The sequence below is a fragment of the Physeter macrocephalus genome, chromosome 3 (assembly GCF_002837175.3).
Source record: "Physeter macrocephalus isolate SW-GA chromosome 3, ASM283717v5, whole genome shotgun sequence".
Classification (NCBI taxonomy): domain Eukaryota; kingdom Metazoa; phylum Chordata; class Mammalia; order Artiodactyla; family Physeteridae; genus Physeter; species Physeter macrocephalus.
Window position 1 is genome coordinate 20,918,060 of NC_041216.1, and position 20,876 is coordinate 20,938,935.

A 20,876-nucleotide genomic window follows, 5' to 3' on the forward strand; every position below is an offset into this window, starting at 1 on the left:
AAGACCCAACACAGCCAAAAATAAATAAAATTAAAAAAAAAAAAAAAAAAAAGGATACGTGTCCTTATTGTACCTGACATATCTCTCCAAGGGCCTTTGGAAACAAGGATAATATCCACTGCCACAATGTACTAAACATCACTGTTACTAATGCCTCAGAGAAGTAAATAGTGAAGTGGTTAAGAGGTTAACTCTGAAGCCCCAATGACTGGGTTCAAATCCTGGCTCTTCCACTAACTAGCTGTGTGACCTTGAGCAAGTTACAAAACCTCTCTGTGCCTCAGTTTCGCCATCCATCTCATCCAAATGGAGATAAAAATAGCTCCTACATCACAGAGTTATCATGAAGGTTAAATAAGAGAATCTGGCTTCCCTGGTGGCACAGTGGTTGAGAATCTGCCTTCTAATGCAGGGGACACGGGTTCGAGCCCTGGTCTGGGAAGATTCCACGTGCCACGGAGCAACTGGGCCCGTGAGCCACAACTACTGAGCCTGCGCGTCTGGAGCCTGTGCTCCGCAACAAGAGAGGCCACGATAGTGAGAGGCCCGCGCACCACGATGAAGAGTGGACCCCGGCTGCCACAACTAGAGAAAGCCCTCGCACAGAAACGAAGACCCAACACAGCCAAGAATAAACAAATAAATAAATAAATTTTAAAAAATAAAATAAAAAAATAAGAGAATCTAAGTGCTTAAAATGATGCCTGGTACTTAGTAATATAAGTACTGATGTTATTATTATAACTTTAAATTTAAAAAATATTAATGTTATATTAATATTATTGTTAATTAACTTAATTAACAATAAGACTAATGCTATATAGTTAATACAACTACTGTTATATTAGATTTTTTTGTTTTGTTTTGTTTTTTTTCGGCTGTGCTGCGAGGCATGTGGGATCTTAGCTCCCCAACCAGGGATCAAACCCACGCCCCCTGCAGTGGAAGCGCAGAGCCTTAACCACTGGACTGCCAGGGAAGTCCAGTTGTTATCATCATCCACACTCTACCTCCTACCAGTTCTCTGATCTTAGGTAAATGACTAAACCTCCCTGAATCTCAGTTTCCTGAAATGCGTCTGGTTAGAAGACCCTATAGCAGAGGGGTGCCATGAGGATCCTCGAGACGGTAAAAGGCCCAAGACACAGTCAGTACTCCCTAGCCCCCAGTGACAGTTGGGAGCCCCATGGCCCATCCAAGCGGCCCTGGCAGGGAGCCCGAAGCTACTCACCTGCGCTCGAGCTCCCTGCGTGTCCACGCACTGTCCTGTGCTGTGTCCTCCCGCTCTTCCTCCAGCTGGTCCCGCTGGCGCCGCAGCTCCTCCTGGGCCACATGCAGCTTCTCCCGCTCCTGCCGTAGCTCCTCAGCCTGCTGCTGGGCCACCTGCAGGCTGTGGGCTAGGCTGTCCTTCTCCCTGCAGGACAAGGGGAGGGGGAGCTGAAGGGGATGCAGAGGCCACTCCCACCGGGGAAGACGGCCGTGCTGCTGTCCTAGCCAGGAGCCATATCCTCCCATCCTCCGAGGCCCCGGCCTCTAGAAAGGCTTCCTACCCCTCAGCATGGCCCACACATTTCATCCACGTCTCCCTGGAGCTGACTCTTCCCGGCATAGGGCACTCAGCTTTCCTTCTCCCCCAACCAGCCCACTTGGAGGCCCAGTGGAACGGATGGAGGCACTGGCATTATCTCCAACTACCCCACCAGGTGAAGATGCCAGGCTAGGTTCCTGAGACATGTGGGCAATTTTGCTGCCAGCTCTGCTAGTCCACATGGCCAGGAAATGCCCCCTACAGCACCCTATGCCCCTCAATTCTGGGAGGCCCAACAGAGCTGGGTCCGTCCAGATCCCACAACTGCCTGCTGCCCAGGCCAGCAGCACATGGTAGCCAGGGCAGGGGAGGGAGGAGGCTCCTTCCAAGGCAGTGGTTTCTAGCTCAGGCTTAGGGCTGATCTCTATCATATCCTCCACTGCCGCCCCTCTGCGCTCAAAGTGGCAACCTGTAAATATTGATATATTAGATACGAAGGCTGCCAGTAGGTGGGAAAAAATATGCGACATGGGTTTCCCTGGTGGTGCAGTGGTTAAGAATCCACCTGCAGGGGACACGGGTTCGAGCCTTGGTCCAGGAAGATCCCACGTGCCTTGGAGCAACTAAGCCCGTGTGCCACAACTACTGAAGCCTGCGCACCTAGAGCCCATGCTCCGCAACAAGCCACCGCAACGAGAAGCCCACGTATCGCAACGAAGACCCAATGCAGCCAAAAATAAATAAATAATAAAATTATAAAAAAAAAAGGGTGGGGGTCAAACTCTATCCAAGTTTAAAAAAAAAAACATTTGACATGAAATTAAGAAAAACAGTAGAATGCAAAATGAGGTGTTCGCTGGGAATGCAACTACATAAAAAGCCCCATTCCTTCCAAGGCATGGGAAGCACTGGTTTTGCTCTCAGATGGACCTGAATCCCAATTCCTACCCCAGCCACGTCGCTGTGTGACCTTGGACAAGTCTCTCAACCTCGGGACAGTAACAGTTGTGAACTGCATGAGTTTGATAGGAAGACTAATTGAGGTAATACACAGGAAGCACTTGGCAATAAGCCTAGCACATAGTAGGTATACTGGAAATGTTTGCGAACTGACTGCCAGGAAACACAACTGGAAGCAAAGCCAGTGCATTAACAGGGGTTAGGATGAGCAAGGGAAGCTGTGAGGAGGTCCCATCTTTTTATTTCCCCTCCATTTTTCAAACTTTTTATTACATGGTTACATTTACAAAGAGAAAAACCAAAAAACAAGCACCAAAACAATCAAGAACAACCAGGCAGCTAAGAGTGGATAATTTCTTGTCTCCAAAATCTCCAAGAGACAGAGTCGAGAATAACAGTGTCAATATGGCTCTTGGAGATGATGGAAATGTTTTATAGTCATATGTCCTACTTGGTAGCACTAATGCAGCTGAGGGACCGAATTTTTACCTCTGTAAATGTTTACTTAATTTACATTTGAACAGGCACATGCGGCTAGTTAGTGCAAATCCGCATGTTCACAGGCTCTGGCTGGCCTTAGGCCCAGACGCTGACTTATTCTCTGGGCTCCCCGCCTCCTGACCTCCCGGCACCTGTTCAGGAGGTCGATGGCACTGCGCAGGCGCTGGGCCTCGCGCTGCGCATCCTCCTGGGCCTGCGCGGCCCCGTCGGTCTTATCCCGAAGACGCTGCAGCTGTTCCTCAAGGGCACGGCGCTCACCCTCGCTGTCACTAAGCTGCTTCCGCAGGGTGCCCAGGAGGTCCTGGCTGGCCTCATAGCGCCCCCGCATGTCCTGTGGCATGGGAATCACTGAGTGTAGGGGAGCCCTGTGAAGCTCCCTCCCCGCTCTCCGCACGATGCACACCAGCCTACGCTGCGGCCTAGGCCTGGGTCCAGGCCTGGGGCAGGAGAGTGGAGCTAAGCCCACAGACTCAGTTTCCACTCCCCTGCCTCGTGCCCTCACCACCCTTCTGAGACCTCTGCAAGGGCTCTGAGCCTCCGTCTCCCTGGGGTCCCGGGCAACCTAAGTCCCCAGGACAACAGACAAACCGCCAAGCACAATCCTTCCCCTCCCCCACCCGCCCCCAAACACACACCAAGGCTCTCTGGCTCTGTGTGGGAACCCCATCTCCCTTCCTATACCAGGACTCTTACTCCACCCCGGGCTCCGCCTCCAGCTGCTCAAGCCCCTCCCACTCTAGACTCAGATTCCTCCCGTGCTCTCAGCCACCTCCATGGGTCCTGACTCAGTTGCTGTTTCTCAAGGCTCTGACTCTAGCCTGAATGCTCAGGCTCCTCCCCTAAGCCCCCGGCTCCGACCAAGGGTGCCCAAGCCCCTCCCCGCTGGACTCTGAGCTCCACCCCAGGACACTCAGGCCCCTTCCTACCTGGACCTGCAGCTGACGCTTGTGCAGAGCGGAGTGAATCAGGGCTAGTGTGGAGGAGTCCGAGCAGGCAGGGGATGGGCCTCGGCGGGGGGAACGGCCACGGCCGGGCGAGGAGCGCCTCGGTGGGGACGGGGTCCGGGCCCCCGAGAGCCCCCGCAGGCTGCCGTCCGATGTGGCCGCTGTACGCTCAGAGCCACTTAACTGGACGCCGCTCTCCATGTCTGACAGGACGGCCTGAGGGTGGGTTAGGGAGGCAGAAGGAGGAGGGGAGCTGTGGTGTTAGTTGGCCAAAGAAGCCTCGGGAGGCAGTGGGGCCACCAGGGTCCTCGTGTCTAGCTTCATCCCTAACTCTGCAGCACTTTCTCACCTCCGCTAGATCACAGCCCTCAGCCCACCAGGTAAGGCCTCCCATTTACTGGGAAGACATGATTCAGCGTTTCTCACAGATGGGCAGGGAACATGCAGTGCCTCCTCTCCAACAGGGAACTCCCCCGGGGTGGGGAGCAGGGGGTGGCAGAGTTTGGGTGGAGCTAGCAGGGGTGTTAAACAGCAGCCTAGGTTTCCAGGGCCCCCAGCCACTTGCAGTTGAGCTGAAGGCCACCAGGGGACGTGGTGGCCCAGGACTGCCTGGCCTTGCTCTGCCCAGGGCTCCCACCCCTTCTGGCTTCTCCCGGCTCCCGAACCTGTGCCAGGTCCCTCAGGGTCTGCTGCAGCCCCACTCCATCCTCCGTCTCCAGGGCCGCCTGCTCCTGGAGCCGCAGGGATTCCTAGAGTGGTGTTGGGGAGACAGGCAAAAAGCGGTTAGGGTCTCTGCCCTAGTCAGAAACCCCACCTTCGTCTCCCTCCCCAGACTACCACCAATCAGCTGGCCTCGAAGGCCATGCCCAGGGGCCAGCAGCTCGGTAGACCCCACAGCAGCCCCAGTGCCCTCACTGAACAGACCAGGCCCAGAGAGGTGTGGTGTCCTGCCCCAGGTCACACAGCCTATTGGAGGAGAGCTGGACGTAGAACCCAGGCCAGACCCCACACAGAAGGATGACCAACCCAGGCAGTACCCTTGAGAGGGGTCCCTCTGGTGGGGAGGCAGCTGAGTTCCAAAAGAAGGAGCTCTGGGCTAGCAGGGCACAGGCATGAGTTCAAGTCCTGACTCCCCAGCTTAATGGCTCTGAGACTTTGGACAAGTATTTCCCCTTGGGCCTCAGGTTCCTCATCTGTATAACGGGGATCATGCTACAGAACTGCTTAGAGGATGAAATGGGATAAAGGAGGTGAATGTGCTTACCACTAAAGCTGGCACCCACTAGGTACTCACACTAAAGCTGGCACACACTAGGTGCTCAATTAATGAGGGGTGAAACTGAGTCTGAGTGGGATGCTTGGGGTTGGCCCAAGCAACCCAGCCCTCAGCCTGTGTCCATGGATCTGGTCGGTCCCCCTGCCCCGCCCTGCATCTCACCAGGGCCTCAAGCTTCTCAGTGAGGGCCTTGTTGAGCCGATCCTTTTCCAGATTCTGGTTCTGAAGGCGCTCGACTGTCAGGGCCAGCTCAGTCACTCTGGAGGTAGGGGAGCAACACAGGTGAATGGGAGACCCACCCAGCTTCTCCTCAAACCCACCAGCTCTGTGTCCTTCATGCTTCCCCAAACCTGAGGCAGGGACCCTAGGATTCGCCTCCTCCCTTGCCGTGTGACCTGAAGTCACTCTCCTTTCTCATCTCTAAATGAGAATGAGCTGGCCACCCACTTTATCTCACGGGAAAACACTCTGGGGCTTGTCTAGGTCTCAGGAGCAGAGGCTGAACTGCTCGTGATGTGCCCTGGGCAAGAGCCCTCTGAACCTCCATCTCCCCCTCTGCCAAACGGGGTGCCTGGGGAGACTGGCTGAACTCACACAGGGGAAGGGCCCGCCCTTGTTGAACAGACGCCCCCTCCTCCCCGTATCTCCGGGCATACACTCTGTGGGGAGGTCTGCCTCGCGTGGTGCCTCCGGGTGCCCACCTGGCACTGAGGTTGGCCTTGTCCAGGTTGCTTTGCACCTGCAGCTGGGCCAGGTCCTTCTCCAGGAGCACCTTGTCCCGCAGCTGCTCCTCCAGCTGGGCCTGCAGCAGGGCCTGCTTCTCCAGGGCCGCCTCGGCCCGGCTCTCGGCCAGCCGCAGGCCTGCGCTGAGCCCCAGGCCCGCCTCCTGGACGGCTCGTGAGGTCCGGGCCAGCTCCCCTCCCAGCTGCAGCAGGTCCCTGGTGGAGAGCACACAGGATGGGGATGGGATGGGGGGGTGGGCCCCCAAGTGTAAATTAAAACTACAGTGGGATGCCATTTGTCGCTATCAGACTGGGGACAAAAAGTCACATAATGCACAATGTAGGTGAGGCTGCGGGGAAACAGGCTCTCCCTACACTCCTGGTGGGAGGGTGAGTGTAACCACACAGAGGGCAATTAGAAGAACTCTGAAAATTATAAATGGATAGGTTCTATGACCCACTGACTCCATCGCTCAGAATTTATCCTACGGATATGCCCCAACGCAAGGAAAATGACCTGTGTATAAGGGGATCCACTGCAGCCTTGCTCATGTAAGAAATACTGGTGGCAACCTAAATATCTATCGAAAGGGAGCTGCTATCGCCTTTTTTTTTTTTCTTTTGGCCACCGAGTGGCTTGCAGGATCTCAGTTCCCAGACCAGGAATTGAATGCGGGCCTCGGCAGTGAAAGCCTGGAATCCTAACCACTAGGCCACCAGGTAACTCGGCAGGGAGCTGCTATTAAAAAAATCATGATCCATCCCTTCAATGGAATACTCTGGAGCCAAGAAAAAAGAATGGGGAAGCTCTTTAGAGCCTGATGTGGAACCACTTCCCAGCTATAACTATTGGGTGAACAAAGCATCTTCGAGAACTGCAAAAAGGGAATTCCCTGGTGGTTCAGTGGTTAGGACTCTGTGCTTCCAATGCAGGGAGCATGGGTTCAGTCCCTGGTTGAGGAACTCCCACAAGCTGCGTGGTGTGCCCGAAAAAAAAAAAAAAAAGAACTGCAAAGATGAAATTCTCCCAAGAGTGTATAAAAGAAAAGTTGGGGCTGGGGGGGAAATGTACAATCTTCTGTATTTACTTGTATCAAATGAGCCTGAGTGTCTGGGTCAGAGGCGGCAGGAAGAGTTCTCACCATACACCCTTTTGAAATTTGAACCTTGTGCATGTGTGAGTTATTCAAAAGCAAGATGTTAACATTTTAAATGCTAATTAAAAATTAGGTATTTTAAATATATCAAATAGGTTAAATCCTCCCCTTTCCTGAATGAACTGTACCACTGGGTACCTAAGGGTAAGCAGAGGAAGTGCCTTATTATAGAAGAATTCCAGTTAATACATGGAGAAGTGACAGAATGAGACAATCACGATTTTGCAACCTCTGACGAATGTCTGGACCTTGGCATTGAGCGTCAAGGGCTGCTAACGCACAGACAGAGGCTCCTGATGGCAGAGTACACGTGGCGCTTATGAAGAAGTCTTGTCAAAACAAAACAAAGCAAAACACAACAACCCGAACCTGAATCTGATCAAGCCTTAAATCCAACATCCAATTTACAGGGGACAAAGATGTTAAAGGACACCACAGAATCCAGACTGTGGGAATCTCTAAGGACAAGTGTCCCGGTTTCCTGAACAAATAAAAGAGACTTAGAAGACAAATCAACCAATCACCCTTTGTGAACATCTAGGGATCCTGATTCAAACAATTTTAAAGACAAAAAGTGAAGAAACACCATCAGTGACCCTGATGAGTCAACTGGAAATTTGGATACTGAGAGAATAGTAGATGATCTCAACAAAAGATCATCGCTCAAACAAATGTTTAAGGCACAAAAGGAAACAAATTGGTCTGCCTGCCTCTAGGCTCTCCCCCCTGCAGCCTCACCTGCCCAAAGATCAAGCAGGACCAAGTCCCCTGCGGCAGGAGGCCTTGGAGGCTCTTTTCCAACCTGACCTCCTTTCACCCGCCTTTTGCTTCAACCCCACCGGCTGGCATCTCCAAGCCTTTGCTCCTGCTGCTCCCTCTGCCTGGGGTGCCCTCAGCTCTGCCAGTTAAAACCCCACCCATCCCTTGGGGTCAGAGCAAATTCCACCTCCTCAATGAAGCATTTTTCTGACCTCCCCACCCCTCCCAGTTTTCTGAGCATCCAGGACATCCTTTCTGTTCCACTTTCACGTCACTGACCACTCACTTCCTCAGTCTAGAGGTTGCAAGTTCCTTTTTTAAAAAATTTAATTTAATTTAACTTTTGGCCATGCCACACAGCTTGTGGGATCTTAGTTCCCCGACCAGGGATTGAACCCCAGCCCTTGGCAGTGAAAGTGTGGCATCCTAACCACTAGACCGCCAGGGAATTCCCTAGAGGTTGCGAAGTCCTTGGTAGCAGAAGCTGAATATCATAGCAGATTAAAAGCAGGAACTGCAAATCCTGATTCAGCCACTTACTTACTGCTGTGTGACCTTGGGAAGGTCACTCTACCTCTCTGAGCCTCAGTGTCCTCATCTGTAAAACGGGGATCATTCCAGTTCCTACCTCACAGGGACACGGTGGATATGAGATGAAATAAAATGTACAAAGAGCCTAGCTCAGAGCAAACACCTAGTAAACGTTTACTATTTACTGGTAATGACTAGGAAACAGTAAATTTAGTAAATACCAAATAGTATTTAGTATTTAGCCTTAGTCATGTGGTCATAAATAGCCAATTTAGCAAGTACATTAAGTAAATACTAAGTGACTGCCATGACCTTGGTAAGAGTTAATTGTTACTAGTTGCCTCTGCATCTCCGTAGGGCCCGGCACACAGTAGGTGTTTTGGGTCGGACCGAAGTTCAACTGAGTTGAGTTGAATTCAGTGTGCAAAGCAGGGTTGTCTCCCGGCTGCTGCAGCATCTCCCCGAGCTGCCCCTCCGCCGGCCAGGCCTCCTCACCTCTCGGTGGACATCTTCACCTCGCTGAGCAGCTGTCGGGCCCCCACAGCCTGCCTCCACAGGAGAAGCAGGCGGCTGTGCTCGTGGCTGAAGTAGGCGTTGAAAGACTGGAGGGCAGAGGGGCTGAGTGAGGGGCTGGAGCGGGGGACGGCCCACTTCCTACCCCAGCTCTGACCACGCCGGAGGCACCGTCACCCGGTGGTGGCGGGGGGTGTCTCCCAGTGGACTGGCTCTGGGCCCGCATACAGGGCTGTGTCGGAGCCTACCGCTGGCTCGGGGAGCTGGATTTCAAAGCCTCCTCGGACTGCAAGCAGCAGTGAGGAAGGGCAGAAAGCGCCGGGGACCTAGGTTTGCATCCCAGCTGCCAGCCAGCTGCATGACTGGGCAGCTCTGGGGAGCTGTACGGTCACCAGCTCAAGCCTACCGCTGGCTCGGGGAGCTGGATTTCAAAGCCTCCTCGGACTGCAAGCAGCAGTGAGGAAGGGCAGAAAGCGCCGGGGACCTAGGTTTGCATCCCAGCTGCCAGCCAGCTGCATGACTGGGCAGCTATTCAACCTCTCTTTAGAAGGAGGATGATGGCACTTTCCACATATGGTTACTATGAGGAACAGAGGAGAAATCGCCCGCCTGGCACTGGCACGTGGTATGTGCTAATCAAGGCTATTATTATGACAACCATTTACCTCTACTAAAGGGCTCACCTGACCAGCAGGGCCCTCCCTCCCCCTCTCCCACAGGCCGTTCCCCTCGGGTCAGGGTGGAGCCTGGCCCCACTGGCCTCCCAGCCCCCTGACCCGCCTCCCCGTGCCCACCTCTCCCTCACGCCTCCACGCTGCCTCCCGCTGCTCCAGCTCCTGGCGGCTGCGTGTCCAGTCGCTGGTCACCTTGCGTATGTCCTCACTCAGAGCCTGGTTGGCCGAGTTCGCCTGGTCCAGCTGCTCTCGGAGCATAGCGTTCACCTGGGCCAGGCTGGAGCTTCTGGGTGGTGGAAAAGGGACCAGTGGGTGCATGGCCGGAGAGGACAGCCCTGCCAGCCACGTGCTATCCCCGCTGTGTCCCACCTCTGCTGTTCCTCCTCCAGGCGGATGAGGGCGCTCTCTAGGTCATGGCTGTGCTCTGTGTCCTGGGCGGAAGAAGCGGGGGCATCAGGCTGGGCACGTGGAGGGAAGCGTCCGCCCTGCCCCAGCCCAGCACCCACCCTCAGCCGCTGCTGCTCCAGCTCCGAGGTCTTCTTCTTGTACTGGAGAATCTGCGGGTGGGTGGAGAGCGGTCGGTCAGCCCCAGGGCCATGGGGGCCGGGCCAAGTGAGCGCATGGGTGGGCAGGAGCAGGTGTGGGCGGCCCTGACCTTGGCCTGCAGCCGCTGCACGAGCTGGGCCTGCCGCTGCTGGCCCTCCTGGTAGGCCTGCAGCTTGCGCCGGTAGGAGGCCTGCTCCTCCTGCAGCTGCCTCCGCAGCTCCACGCTCTGCTGTGCCGGCCCCCTGGGCTCCTGTGTTTCCAGCTCCCCAGACTCCAGCCGCACAGCCTGCTCCAGCTGCAGGGAAGGGCCCTGGGTGAGAGTCCTGGGCCCCCCAGGAAGGCAGTCACAGGCCTCTGCAGGGGGCGCCAGGTTGGACCTGGACCCACAATGCCTTGCAGGCACATGTGGGCAATCCCAGGATGCAAGGCATGTGTGCACGGGTAATGCAGCCGTGCATGGACACACAGACTAGGCAAGCACGGATACACAGACTGGGTGTGCATGGACACATGCAGGTGGGCCCACAAACGTGTGCATGCAAAACACAAAGATGCACCTGGGGTAAACCTTAAAGGCCCTGGGTACACCCTGAGCCTCTCCTCCAAGACACCCAACCCCCTGTGGTGGATAATTATTGGATTCATGCCCCTGTCTCCCCACCCCCACCCTAAGTGAGCTCAGGAAAGCCTCGATTTTGTTCCCCAATGTATTTTAGAACAGTGGCAGTAGCAATGTTAATGAATTAACAGCATGAGCACACGTGAATACATTCACAGGCATCAATACACGTATGCATATCTGAGCTTAGAGACATGCACGCACATAACACACACAGGCCACCTAAAACACCCCCAGGGTGACACAGATGAACTCACCCCGCCCCCACGCCCCACATACACAGCACTCAGGTTGGTAAGAGGTGCACACATGTGTTCTGATATAAGGTGTGGTTTATTAACGCCCTCTCAGCCCAGCCTAGCCTTGGGCTCCCTCCTCTCCCTCGCCTCATGGGAAGCCTCTGCGGTCACTGCCCTTCCCCTACCCACAGGCAGCTTGCAGCCCCTTCATCATCAGACCCTGGGGGCAGAGGCAGGATGCCTGCCGGCTCTGACTGCCTCGCTAGCCTGGAACCCCCTAACACCCTTAGGTACCCGCTGGTCCCAGGGGGCCCCTCAGCCTCCTCCAGCTGTTTGGAAGGGAGGAGGGAGGAGGCCGCTGAGGACAAGCAGGACCAACAGAGGAGCGACAGTGCCCAGGGAGAACCAACAGCACGAGAGCCCAGCCCAGTGCCTGGCCTGCAAAAGCCCGGGCAGGGTATTCACACGCCCACCCACGTTGGGTCCCAGGGAAGCCAAGGGCAAGGGCAACTACTCTCACCCACGCTTGTAACGGGGCCAGGCCAGGTCAGCCCTCCAGGCCTGTGTTAAGCAGTATGGCAGGAGAGGCCCAGTGAGCCACCAAGCTGAGAGTCATCTCCAGCCCCACCCCTGTTGCAGCAAATATAGAAATGAAGTTTTCCCTCCCCTGAGAACAAGGAGAATAAAGGGAACAGTGAACGGGCTAGAGAAGAAACATAACCTGGCCTCAAAGAGTTAATCACTCCTTGTTTTACTTTAACTGTCACTAATTTGTAGTAACTTTACAAAGCTAACCTCACTCCCTGACACTATGTAATTTACATTCGGCACCTATCATGCCTAGCTCTTCGAGTTACATCCCCTGCCTCTCAATCCCTAACCTTACTTTGTCCCGGCACTTACATTCGATAACAAATCACCCCCTATAGTTTTTGCATTTCAGAAACAAGGTCGCCAGCTGATAAACCAGAGGCAAACGGATGAGGCAAATGGACACCATTACCAGACCGCCGGACCCCAGTTACTGGGCGACCTGACGCCAGCTATGACTGTTTTGAAATAATGCAAAGGAAAGGAAGAATGCAAGACCTTCACTACTCTGATCCTTATCACATATGCCGGACTGCTAGCCCCACATATAAAATCTTCCCTGATTCCCAAGGAGCGGGGGCACAGTTCTTGAGGCACTAGCCTGCTGTGTCTTGCCTTCGTTCGGCCTGGCAGAAAAATAAAGCCATCCCTCTCTTCCTCCAAAATCCGTCTCCATATCTCTGTTTGGCCTCGGTGCACAGGGAAGCCGATATTCGGCAAAACCACGCCCACCCCCGGGGACAGCGCTGGGCAGGGTGACTGTGCCCACGGAGGCTGCTTGGGGGCTTCAGCTTATGTGGGGGGGGGATCCGGTCTGAGGGTGGAGGAGAAGGCAATGTGCAGGGGGTCTCCGCCTGGAGGGTGTGCTGCAGGCCCGTGGCCAGTATCCGCGCGAAGTCCGCCTAAGTCAGGTGATGGGCAGAGCATCCACATCTGCATGTGGTGACGGTGGCACCGAGATGCTGTGAGTGTGCTGTGCATGGATGCGGGCGCTTCCTTGGGTGTGGGTGGGGTGCGTCTTGTCATCTGTCTCCATGTGGGACCCTGTGTGTCTCTGGGTCTGGGCCTTCACAGGGACCGGGTGAGGTGGCGGCTGCAGTCCAAGGTCTACGATGGGTACGTCTTCGTGTGCACCCATGTGTCCACGTGTCTGTATGACTGTGTGCACAGTCACAAGTGGGCGGACCTGGGGAGCGAAGCTGGGCTCTGCAGGCGTCTGTGCACTTGTGTGTACCTTTGTCTGGCTGTAGGTGTCCGGGAGCTGTGAGACAATGTTGTGTTGTCTGCGGTGTGGGTATGCCTGATGTACCACGGTGTGTGACTGCGTGTGGGTGGGATTGTGCGGTGTCTGGGCAGCTTCTGTGAATCTGAGGGTCTCCCCGAGGTGGGTCTGTGTTGGTGTGGGGGGGGGAGTGTCTGATTGTGGCTTGTGTTGTGTGCATTTTGCACACAGCTGCAAACCAGCTGCTGTCTGCTTCTTGGCTTTAGAGGGCTTCCTGCAGCCGCCAGGTGCTCCACCGCTTCTCCAGCGCTCACCGCCAGACCCAAGCCACTCTGGACACACCCCACCCCTTTCCACAGACTTTGCTGCTCACCAAGCAGCCTTTCAATTTTACTTGTAATTCAAGAGGGAAGGAGGCTGCTACCAAGCCAGGGATGAAAGAGGTTTACTGTCTCCCCTAGCAACCGCTGCCCCAGTCCCCGCCATTCTGGTCCAGGTTGCCATGGACACTTGGGGGGGGACGCAGGGGGCCTGGCCTGTGGAGCCGACTCCCTCCTTCGCATCCCAGCTGCCTCATCCAGCACCTGCTCGTCAGGGACAGGAAGAAGCAGGGGCCTCCACTGGGACCCTGAGGTTCTCCCTCTGACCTGGGAGGTAGCCACTGGGAGCCCCTGCCTCAGTTTCCCTACATGTAGTCAATAGGACAGAGATCCTGACCTCACCTCCACTCCCCTTTCCCAGGGACGCTGTGGGGTTTAAGGGGTCGGAACAACCTCACTGACTGGCCCCCTAAGCCAGCGCACGTGCAGCAGTTATGGCCACAAGGGCAGGCCCTGTTACCTGCAGCCCGGGGACAAGTGGGCAGCAGGGAGTGACCGTGCCGCAGGAGCACAGAGCCCCGGACCAGGGGTCTCGGCCCAGCTCCATCACCGACCTTGGGCCTGTCATGTCCCCTCCCTGGGCCTGTTTCCCCATCTCTAATGAGGTGATCTCCAGGCTCTGAGGTTCCCTGTGGACCCACCCCCAGGAAAGGCCTCAAGGTCACTGTCATGCAGCCCCTGCCTCCAGGGGGCCACATCTCAGAGAGAGGACAGTCTCCTGCCAGGCTCGCTCTACATGCTATTCAGGGGCCTCCCCAGCCACACAAGGAAACTTTCTAGACTAAAGCAGCTCCCCCAGCCGGCCCAGCCCCACAGCTGTGTCCTAGCAGAAAAGGGACCCGCTACCTCCCCCTCTTCTTCCCTCCCCATGCCAGCCTGAGGGGCAGTGCTAGCCTCACTGTCAGTCAGAAGCTGGCATTTAAGAGGCAGCCAAAAATAAATAAATAAATAAATAAATAAAAGTAAAAGAGGCAGCCGCCAGGGGCCTGACACTGCCAGGGGCCAAAAGATGACCAGCCTAAACTAGGAGGGGGCAGTCTCAGGGCACACCACCAACGATACAGACTCCGCCCAGCCCACCTGCCACACCCCCTGCAAACCTAGGGAAAACTAGCTCTGTACGGTCCCCAGTGCCGCGACCATCCTGCTCTTCTGCAAGTCCCAACACGTCAGGGGCTTGTGCAGGCAGGCGGATGCCAGGACACGGGCACATCCCACAACGACACAGAGGAACACAGATCCCTCGTCCTGTCACAGGTATACAAGCCCCTGCGTGGACAGGCCCGGCTCAGGGGTCCAGCCATCCCTGGCTCTGCCAGTCCCACACAGGGGACCCTGGGCCGGCTTCAATCTTCCGTTTGTAACATCAGGGGTCACGTCTGAGGCCCTTCCAGCTTTCCCAGGGCCAGGTGCCCCCTGGAACTCCCAGGCCGGTTGCCTCTTCCCATACCCAGGAAACAAAACTGTAACACAGAGCCCTCGGCTGTGTGACCCCCAAGCAGGGTGCTTTCCCTCTCTGAGCCTCTGTTATCTCCTCTGTTAAATGAGCATCATAATGGTCCCGACCTTGGTGCGTTAAATGTAAAGCACCCAGCGCATGCTTGGCACATAGTAGGCACTCAGTAACCAGGCAGCTACTATAATGAGTGTTATTACCACCCACACATCTCCCATCCGCACACACACTCCCTCCCTCATGCAACTCTCTCACCAACTTTCAGCCACCATCAACTCCCCAGGGTCGTCTCCCACAAGCCTGGAGGCCTAAAGGGGAAAATGCACTAAGAACCACCTGTACTCCACTCACACCGACCTCCTGCCCAGGTCCTGCAGCACAGGTCCCGGGGGACGTGAATCCTGCCTGGACTTGCACGCAGGCCCGGCTTCTCCTTCCTTCCTTCCTTTGCTGGGCCTCACCCCCACGGGGAGCAGGGCAGGTCTGTGGCTGCCTGGGCCTACCCCAGCCTGGTGGGTGGACCCCAAGGCCCAGGTAACTGGGGGCACAGGAAGATGCCCAGAGACTCAAGGGGTGGCAGGGGCCTCTAGGGGTCTTGTTCTCCGTGGCCCACCCCCCAAGCAGGCTCGGGACAGCCAGGAATGAAATACCCCAGTTTCCAGGCACTTCATGCCCTCGTCTCATTGATTCCTCACAACTCCATGTCACATTACTGTCCCCGCTATGGAAAGCAGGCTCTCAGAGCGGGATGATTTGCTCAAGGCCACTCAGGTGGGCAGAGCCACAATCTGAATGGAGGTGGCCTGACTCCAGGGCCCACATTTTGCCCAGGAAGCGGGCCTGCCCTGGCTGTCTCCCCACCCCTGCAGCAGGGGAGCCCCTAGCCCAGCTCTCAGCCCCCCGCAGCACCCACCCTCTCGCTGACCGCGTTGTACTTGATGGCCAGCTCATCGCGCTCAGCCCGGCTCTGGGCCAGCAGGTCCTCCACGCGGGACAGCTCCTGCTGCAGAAGCTGGTTCTCCTCCTGCAGTGACAACATGGATGCCATCTCGGTGGCCGGCAGCAGGGCTGGAGAGGGACAGCGGGCACACAATTAGCTTCCACCTGCATCCTGAAGGACCGCCTCCCCCTACAGGTGCCCTACCCATCCCTGGAGGCAGGAAGATGGACCAGGTCCCCACGAGGAGCTGTAGCTGAGGGGGTCCTTCCCAGACTCTCTCGACCCACATATGAGGTGTGGGTGCCGCCCTCCAGGGGGAGCAGGGGCCCATCAGCCTTCCTGCCCTGGTGGGGAATGGACACTGCCACCCCTTATACTTCTACAAAGCCCTGAGCTAAGCTGAGCTGCCCTCCCCCTCTAATCTTGGGTTCATCCAGCTCACACTTTCCCTGGGAGAGAATGTGGTGTTTGCGGTTTAAGTCTTTGCAGCAGGCTGCCTGCAAGCAAGGAGGGGATGCTCAGCCCTGCCTTCCAGCAGCATCACATGGAGAACAAGTCTGGGAAAATTACACCTCTGAGCCTCCATTTCCTCATCTGTAAAATGGGACCCTCCAACACAGGCTTGTGCCTGCCTCACAGTGATTATTCAAGAAATGGAAGCTGCACTCATTATCGTCATTATGACTGTTGAGGAGGGGGATGTGAGAAGAGGTGAGATGCAGGCAGTGTCTGTGAAGGGGAGTGGTACCTGGGCTCTCAGGCTGGGAGAAGTTGCAGGTGACAATCTCCCTGATGCGGGCAGGCAGGCAGGTGGGCTGGGAATCCTGGGCCGGGTCCTGCACGTTCAGGCCCTTCTCCTGGCCCGACCCCAGGATGCTGCTCTCCAGTGTCTGCAGGGAAAGAGGGAGGGTCTGCGGGGGACCTGGGACCTTGGGCTCCCTGGCGTGGGTGGGAGAGAAACAAAGTCCTGCCGCACCAAACAAAGATGTGGGTGCCCAGGAGACCCTCGGGAAATCCCCAAATGGAAGGAAGCCTGGGAGTTAGAATCGCAAAAAGCCCAATGGGAGGATACTCTGTGTGCCCCCTGCCCCGGGAAGGAGGCCCCCTCGGGGGCCAGAGAAGCAAACCAAAGCCCACGGCCCACTCACAGACCTCCCAGGGCAGCACACAGCGTTGGGGGCTCCAATCCAGCTCTCGCCCTAGATGGGTGATGACCCCACTGCTCCAGCAGAGGTCACCTCAACCCTAAAATCTGGAGGTAGGGACTCCCCTTCACTCGAGGGGCACTGGATAAGGGAGTCACGGAGTTGAGCCCTGAGCACCCCTCTACCCCCAGTCTGGCCGGGAGCTGCAAGCTGGGGTCCCTGCGCGCCCCGCCACCACACCTCTCCCACCCCTGGACCCCTAAGGTGTGCCCACGCCTCCCACTCCTGCTAGGCCCACACTCCCCTGCCCTGGACAGGGTGGGCACAGCTCCCAGGACCCACCTGGAAAACCGCCTCCAGTGCCAGCTGGGCCTCCAACGACCCCTCCAGCCCCAAGTTCATGGGGTGGAGGCCGTGGGCACCCCTCCCCAGGCCCTGCGCCAGGGCCCTGGAGAACAACACAGCCCGCCCACCCTACAACCAGACTGCTGTGCTGAGCGCTGGGCAGATTAGGCTTAAATCCGGCGGCGCCCCCACGTGACCAGGGAGGTGGGCGTGGCTGAGGGGGAGGGGCGGGGAAAGGAGAGGGTGGGCGGGAAGCTGGGCAGAGGGGAACGGGAGGAGGAAGGACGACTAGGGGGAGGAGAGGAGAGAGGGGAGGAGGTTGGGGAGAAAGGAAAGGAGTGGAAAGAAGAGGGAAAGGATGGAGAGGAGCGGGGAGGGAAAGGGGGAAGGGACCTGGAGGTGAAGACCCCCACCACCACACACACACGCACACACACGCACACACACTCTACCCTCTCCAAGCGCAGGGGGTGGGGTTAGCATACAGGAGGCGGGAAAGGCCAGTCTTCAAGACCGTCTTTACTGAACCAGAAAAGGGGTCACAGGGTTTGCTAAGAATGTCTTTATAGGGTGCTGGGATGACGTTTTCCCACATCAGGTGCAGGCTGTGGAATTGCCCAGTGCAGGCAAGGAGCTGAATCCCCCTTCTCCAACTCCCAGCCCCACCCCCGCACTGGCTGTGTGCCCCAGGGAAAGCAGCTTTGCCTATCTGAGCCTCCCTGTCTTCGTGTAAGATGCGAATAGTGGCACCCATCCCATGGAGTCACCTGGGGGCATAGAGAGCTTACGACTGGGCACCGGGCTCAGAGTGAGCATGTGATCAATACTGGTTTCATTCATCTGAAAATCCGAAATGTACAGTCCTGTACCCCGGACCCTGGGGCTCAGAGGTCCACCCACTGCCTGCCATTGTTCCTTCCCTAAGGCAAGGAGGCTGTGTGGTGTAGTGGTTAGGCTGTCAGCTCTGAAATCAGGGTCAGATATGGGGTCGCATCGGAGCCCCAGCTCTGCCACTTGTTGCCAGTATGACCTTGGACAAGTTACCTCTCTGAGCCTCAGTTTCCTCATCTCTAAAATGAAACTGAGAGCACCTACCACACAGAGTCACCGTGAAGATTAAATGGGTTGAACAGTGTAAGGGGTTTGCACCACAGCTGGCACGTGGTGAGCAGTGAGTAAATGGCGGCTGCTTTTCCTATTGTCATTAGCACCATGTGTCTGGGCTCCTGCTACCTCTTGGCCCACAGCTTCAGGGTGCCCTCTGCTCTAATGCCGTGTCCCATAGGAGGCACATCCATGTTATCTCATTAAATCCTCACCTCAACCCATTTCCAGATGAGAAAACCGGGACACAGAGAGGTTGGGGCTCTTACCTATTCAAAGTGGCACACTGCTGCAGGGAAGTGGGAAGCCCTAAGTTCTTTCCACTTAAGCCAGGCAGCCTCCCAATAAGTGCCTCAAGGGCATTTGCACGTCAACGCTCTACCAACCGAGTCTAAGTCAGACCCAGGAATGCAGCAGGTGCTGCATAAATGTACATCAGTCCAAGCGGAGCCTGGAACCCTCAACCCCAACTAGGGAATCTGCTCTGGAAATGGAAAACCAGGAACCAGGGCACACTGGGCCAAACAAATAAGTGCCTCCACATTGCCATGGCAACCAAGGCCAGATTTAGGCAAAACTAAACTCAGCCAGAGGCAGGAAGCTGTCACCACAAAACCCTGGGACTCCATTTTCCCACCTCCAGACAGCCTCCAGAAATCCCCTCTACAGGCTGCACACCCATAACCAGAGCAGGGGGAGACCACAAACACCCCCAGGCCAGGCTCTCCAGACCTGCTTGCCCAGCTTGGCAGAGAGGGGGCCCCAGATGTGGTTGGTGAACTGAACTGAATTATTCTGTGCCCTTCCCCAGCCAGTGCCCTGGGGGATGGGGGAAGGGAGCAAGATGCCAAAACCCTTTGCACTGAGTGATTCCAACCCTTGGCTCTGTCCACAAAGTTCTCCCCCTCCGGTCCTTCTGGGTTCTATTATAAAGCCCAAGAAACCATATCTAAACCCTGCGTGTATGTGCATTTTCTAATGTCTGCAGCTTCCATCCAATTCTCAGAACAACAATTGAATTCCTCATAGGAAAGATCTGGGTGTTATAGCTTCAGTGTCTGACTGCCAGGAATCCAATCTGGCTGTGCCTCCACACAAGCTGTGTGACCCTGGGCCAATGGCCAATGACTTTGCTTCTCTGAGCCTCAGTTTCCTTTTCTGTAAAATGGGATAATAACAGTGCCTGCTTCTATTATGAGGATTAAATAAGATGATCTATGCTTAGCTATGTGCCTGGATACGGTGTGACAGAAGCTGCTCTGTGTTCACCAAAAAACATTTCTGACTCTTCTTAGGAATATGGCTAGAAGTCATTTCCCAGACTCCAATGCAGTCAGATATGGCCATGTGATCAAGTTCTGACCAGCAGAATTAAGACAGAAAGAAGGTGTGCCACTTCGGACCTGGCCCATAAAAACCTCCCACAAGGACTTCTCTCCTTCCCCCAGCTGGAAGGAAATAACACTGAGTTCCTAGGGGATGCCAGAGCCACAAGCTGGAAGGGGTCTGGGTCCATGGGTCACCATGTAGAAAGCCACCGAACAGGACTTTTCACAATGAGAAATAAACTTCTGTTGTGTTAAGCCACTGAGATTTCAGGATTTCACTATCACATCAGCTAGAATTACCTTAATGATTACCCACTGTTACATAGTGCATACGTGTTGTCTATTACTAGCGTTACCATCACTAGTATTATTGGCTCCTCCCAGTACCCAGTGTGCTTGGTGAACTGAACTGAATTATTCTGTGCCTTTCCCCAGCCAGCGCCCTACCCAATCTAGAACCCTGCCTGGTACACAGTAGACCCTCAGCCATGGTTGGGTGAATAAACACAGAGGAGACACCCTTTGCACTCACTCCCTCCCCAGTCCTGCTTAGTCCTTTGACCACCCTGCAAAGCTGCCATTTACCAGGTCCAGCTGCAGGCCCTAGCGAAAAAGTCCCTCAAAGGCCACTCATGAGTTTCAAACATACCAGCTGCTCTCACCCACTTATCCTTTCTTTATTCTCCAGTTGCTGATTAGAAATTATAATAAAAATATTGAGCCAACCATGAGCCAGGCTCTGTGCCCCAATTTCTGCATCTGTACCGTATCTGTTTTAACCTTCTTGACAGTCCCATGATGCTGGTACTGTTCTACCCACTTTACAGATGACAACACTAAGCCTGGGTGAAGTTAAATGGTTTGCTCAAAGTCATCCAGCCATGAAGAGTTGAAGCCACAGGTGAGAAGTATGCCTGGTTCCAGAGTTTTAAACAATCACACAGTGGCTACCATCATGTAGTGCTTACTGTATGCCAGGCGCCACCCTAGGTCTCTGATGTATATTATATAAGCCACTGTCACTGCTTGCCTGGCCTGCTGAGATGGCTCCTCATGGGTCTCCCTACTTCCTCTCTCGTCCCCCAGCCCAGTCTATTCTCACACAACCCTCTTCTATTCAACGCCCACGCTGGCTCCTATCATACTCAAAATAAAATTCAGAGTCCTACCACAGTGAACAAGCCCTGCTCAGTCGAGCCCTGGTCTACCTCTCCACCTCATCTCCCCTCTCCCCCAGCTATTCCACTCCAGCCATGCTGGCCTTCTTCATTTTCAAACACACCAAGCGTGCTCCGACCTCAGGGCCTTTGCATCTGTCATTTTCTTTGCCTGGAATGCTCTTTTCCCTTCCTTTCATGGCTGACTCCAGACCCTGGCCAAAAATGTCACCTTCTGA

General features: G+C 55.4%; 1 protein-coding gene across 1 annotated transcript in view; it reads right to left on the minus strand.

Annotated features, from left to right (window-relative positions):
• Nucleotides 1-20,876, minus strand: part of CROCC (ciliary rootlet coiled-coil, rootletin) — a 49,330-nt gene that overhangs the window by 26,945 nt on the left and 1,509 nt on the right. Inside the window, exons 2-13 of the mRNA XM_055083745.1 lie at nucleotides 16,307-16,448; nucleotides 15,532-15,686; nucleotides 10,221-10,406; nucleotides 9,935-10,122; nucleotides 9,686-9,851; nucleotides 8,874-8,980; nucleotides 5,911-6,147; nucleotides 5,372-5,468; nucleotides 4,599-4,682; nucleotides 3,916-4,149; nucleotides 3,121-3,320; nucleotides 1,232-1,414 (exon numbers count right to left, since the gene is read on the minus strand). Coding sequence (XP_054939720.1) covers nucleotides 1,232-1,414; nucleotides 3,121-3,320; nucleotides 3,916-4,149; nucleotides 4,599-4,682; nucleotides 5,372-5,468; nucleotides 5,911-6,147; nucleotides 8,874-8,980; nucleotides 9,686-9,851; nucleotides 9,935-10,122; nucleotides 10,221-10,406; nucleotides 15,532-15,666 — 1,817 coding nt within the window. The 5' untranslated portion in view covers nucleotides 15,667-15,686; nucleotides 16,307-16,448. The remainder of the gene's footprint in view (nucleotides 1-1,231; nucleotides 1,415-3,120; nucleotides 3,321-3,915; nucleotides 4,150-4,598; nucleotides 4,683-5,371; nucleotides 5,469-5,910; nucleotides 6,148-8,873; nucleotides 8,981-9,685; nucleotides 9,852-9,934; nucleotides 10,123-10,220; nucleotides 10,407-15,531; nucleotides 15,687-16,306; nucleotides 16,449-20,876) is intronic.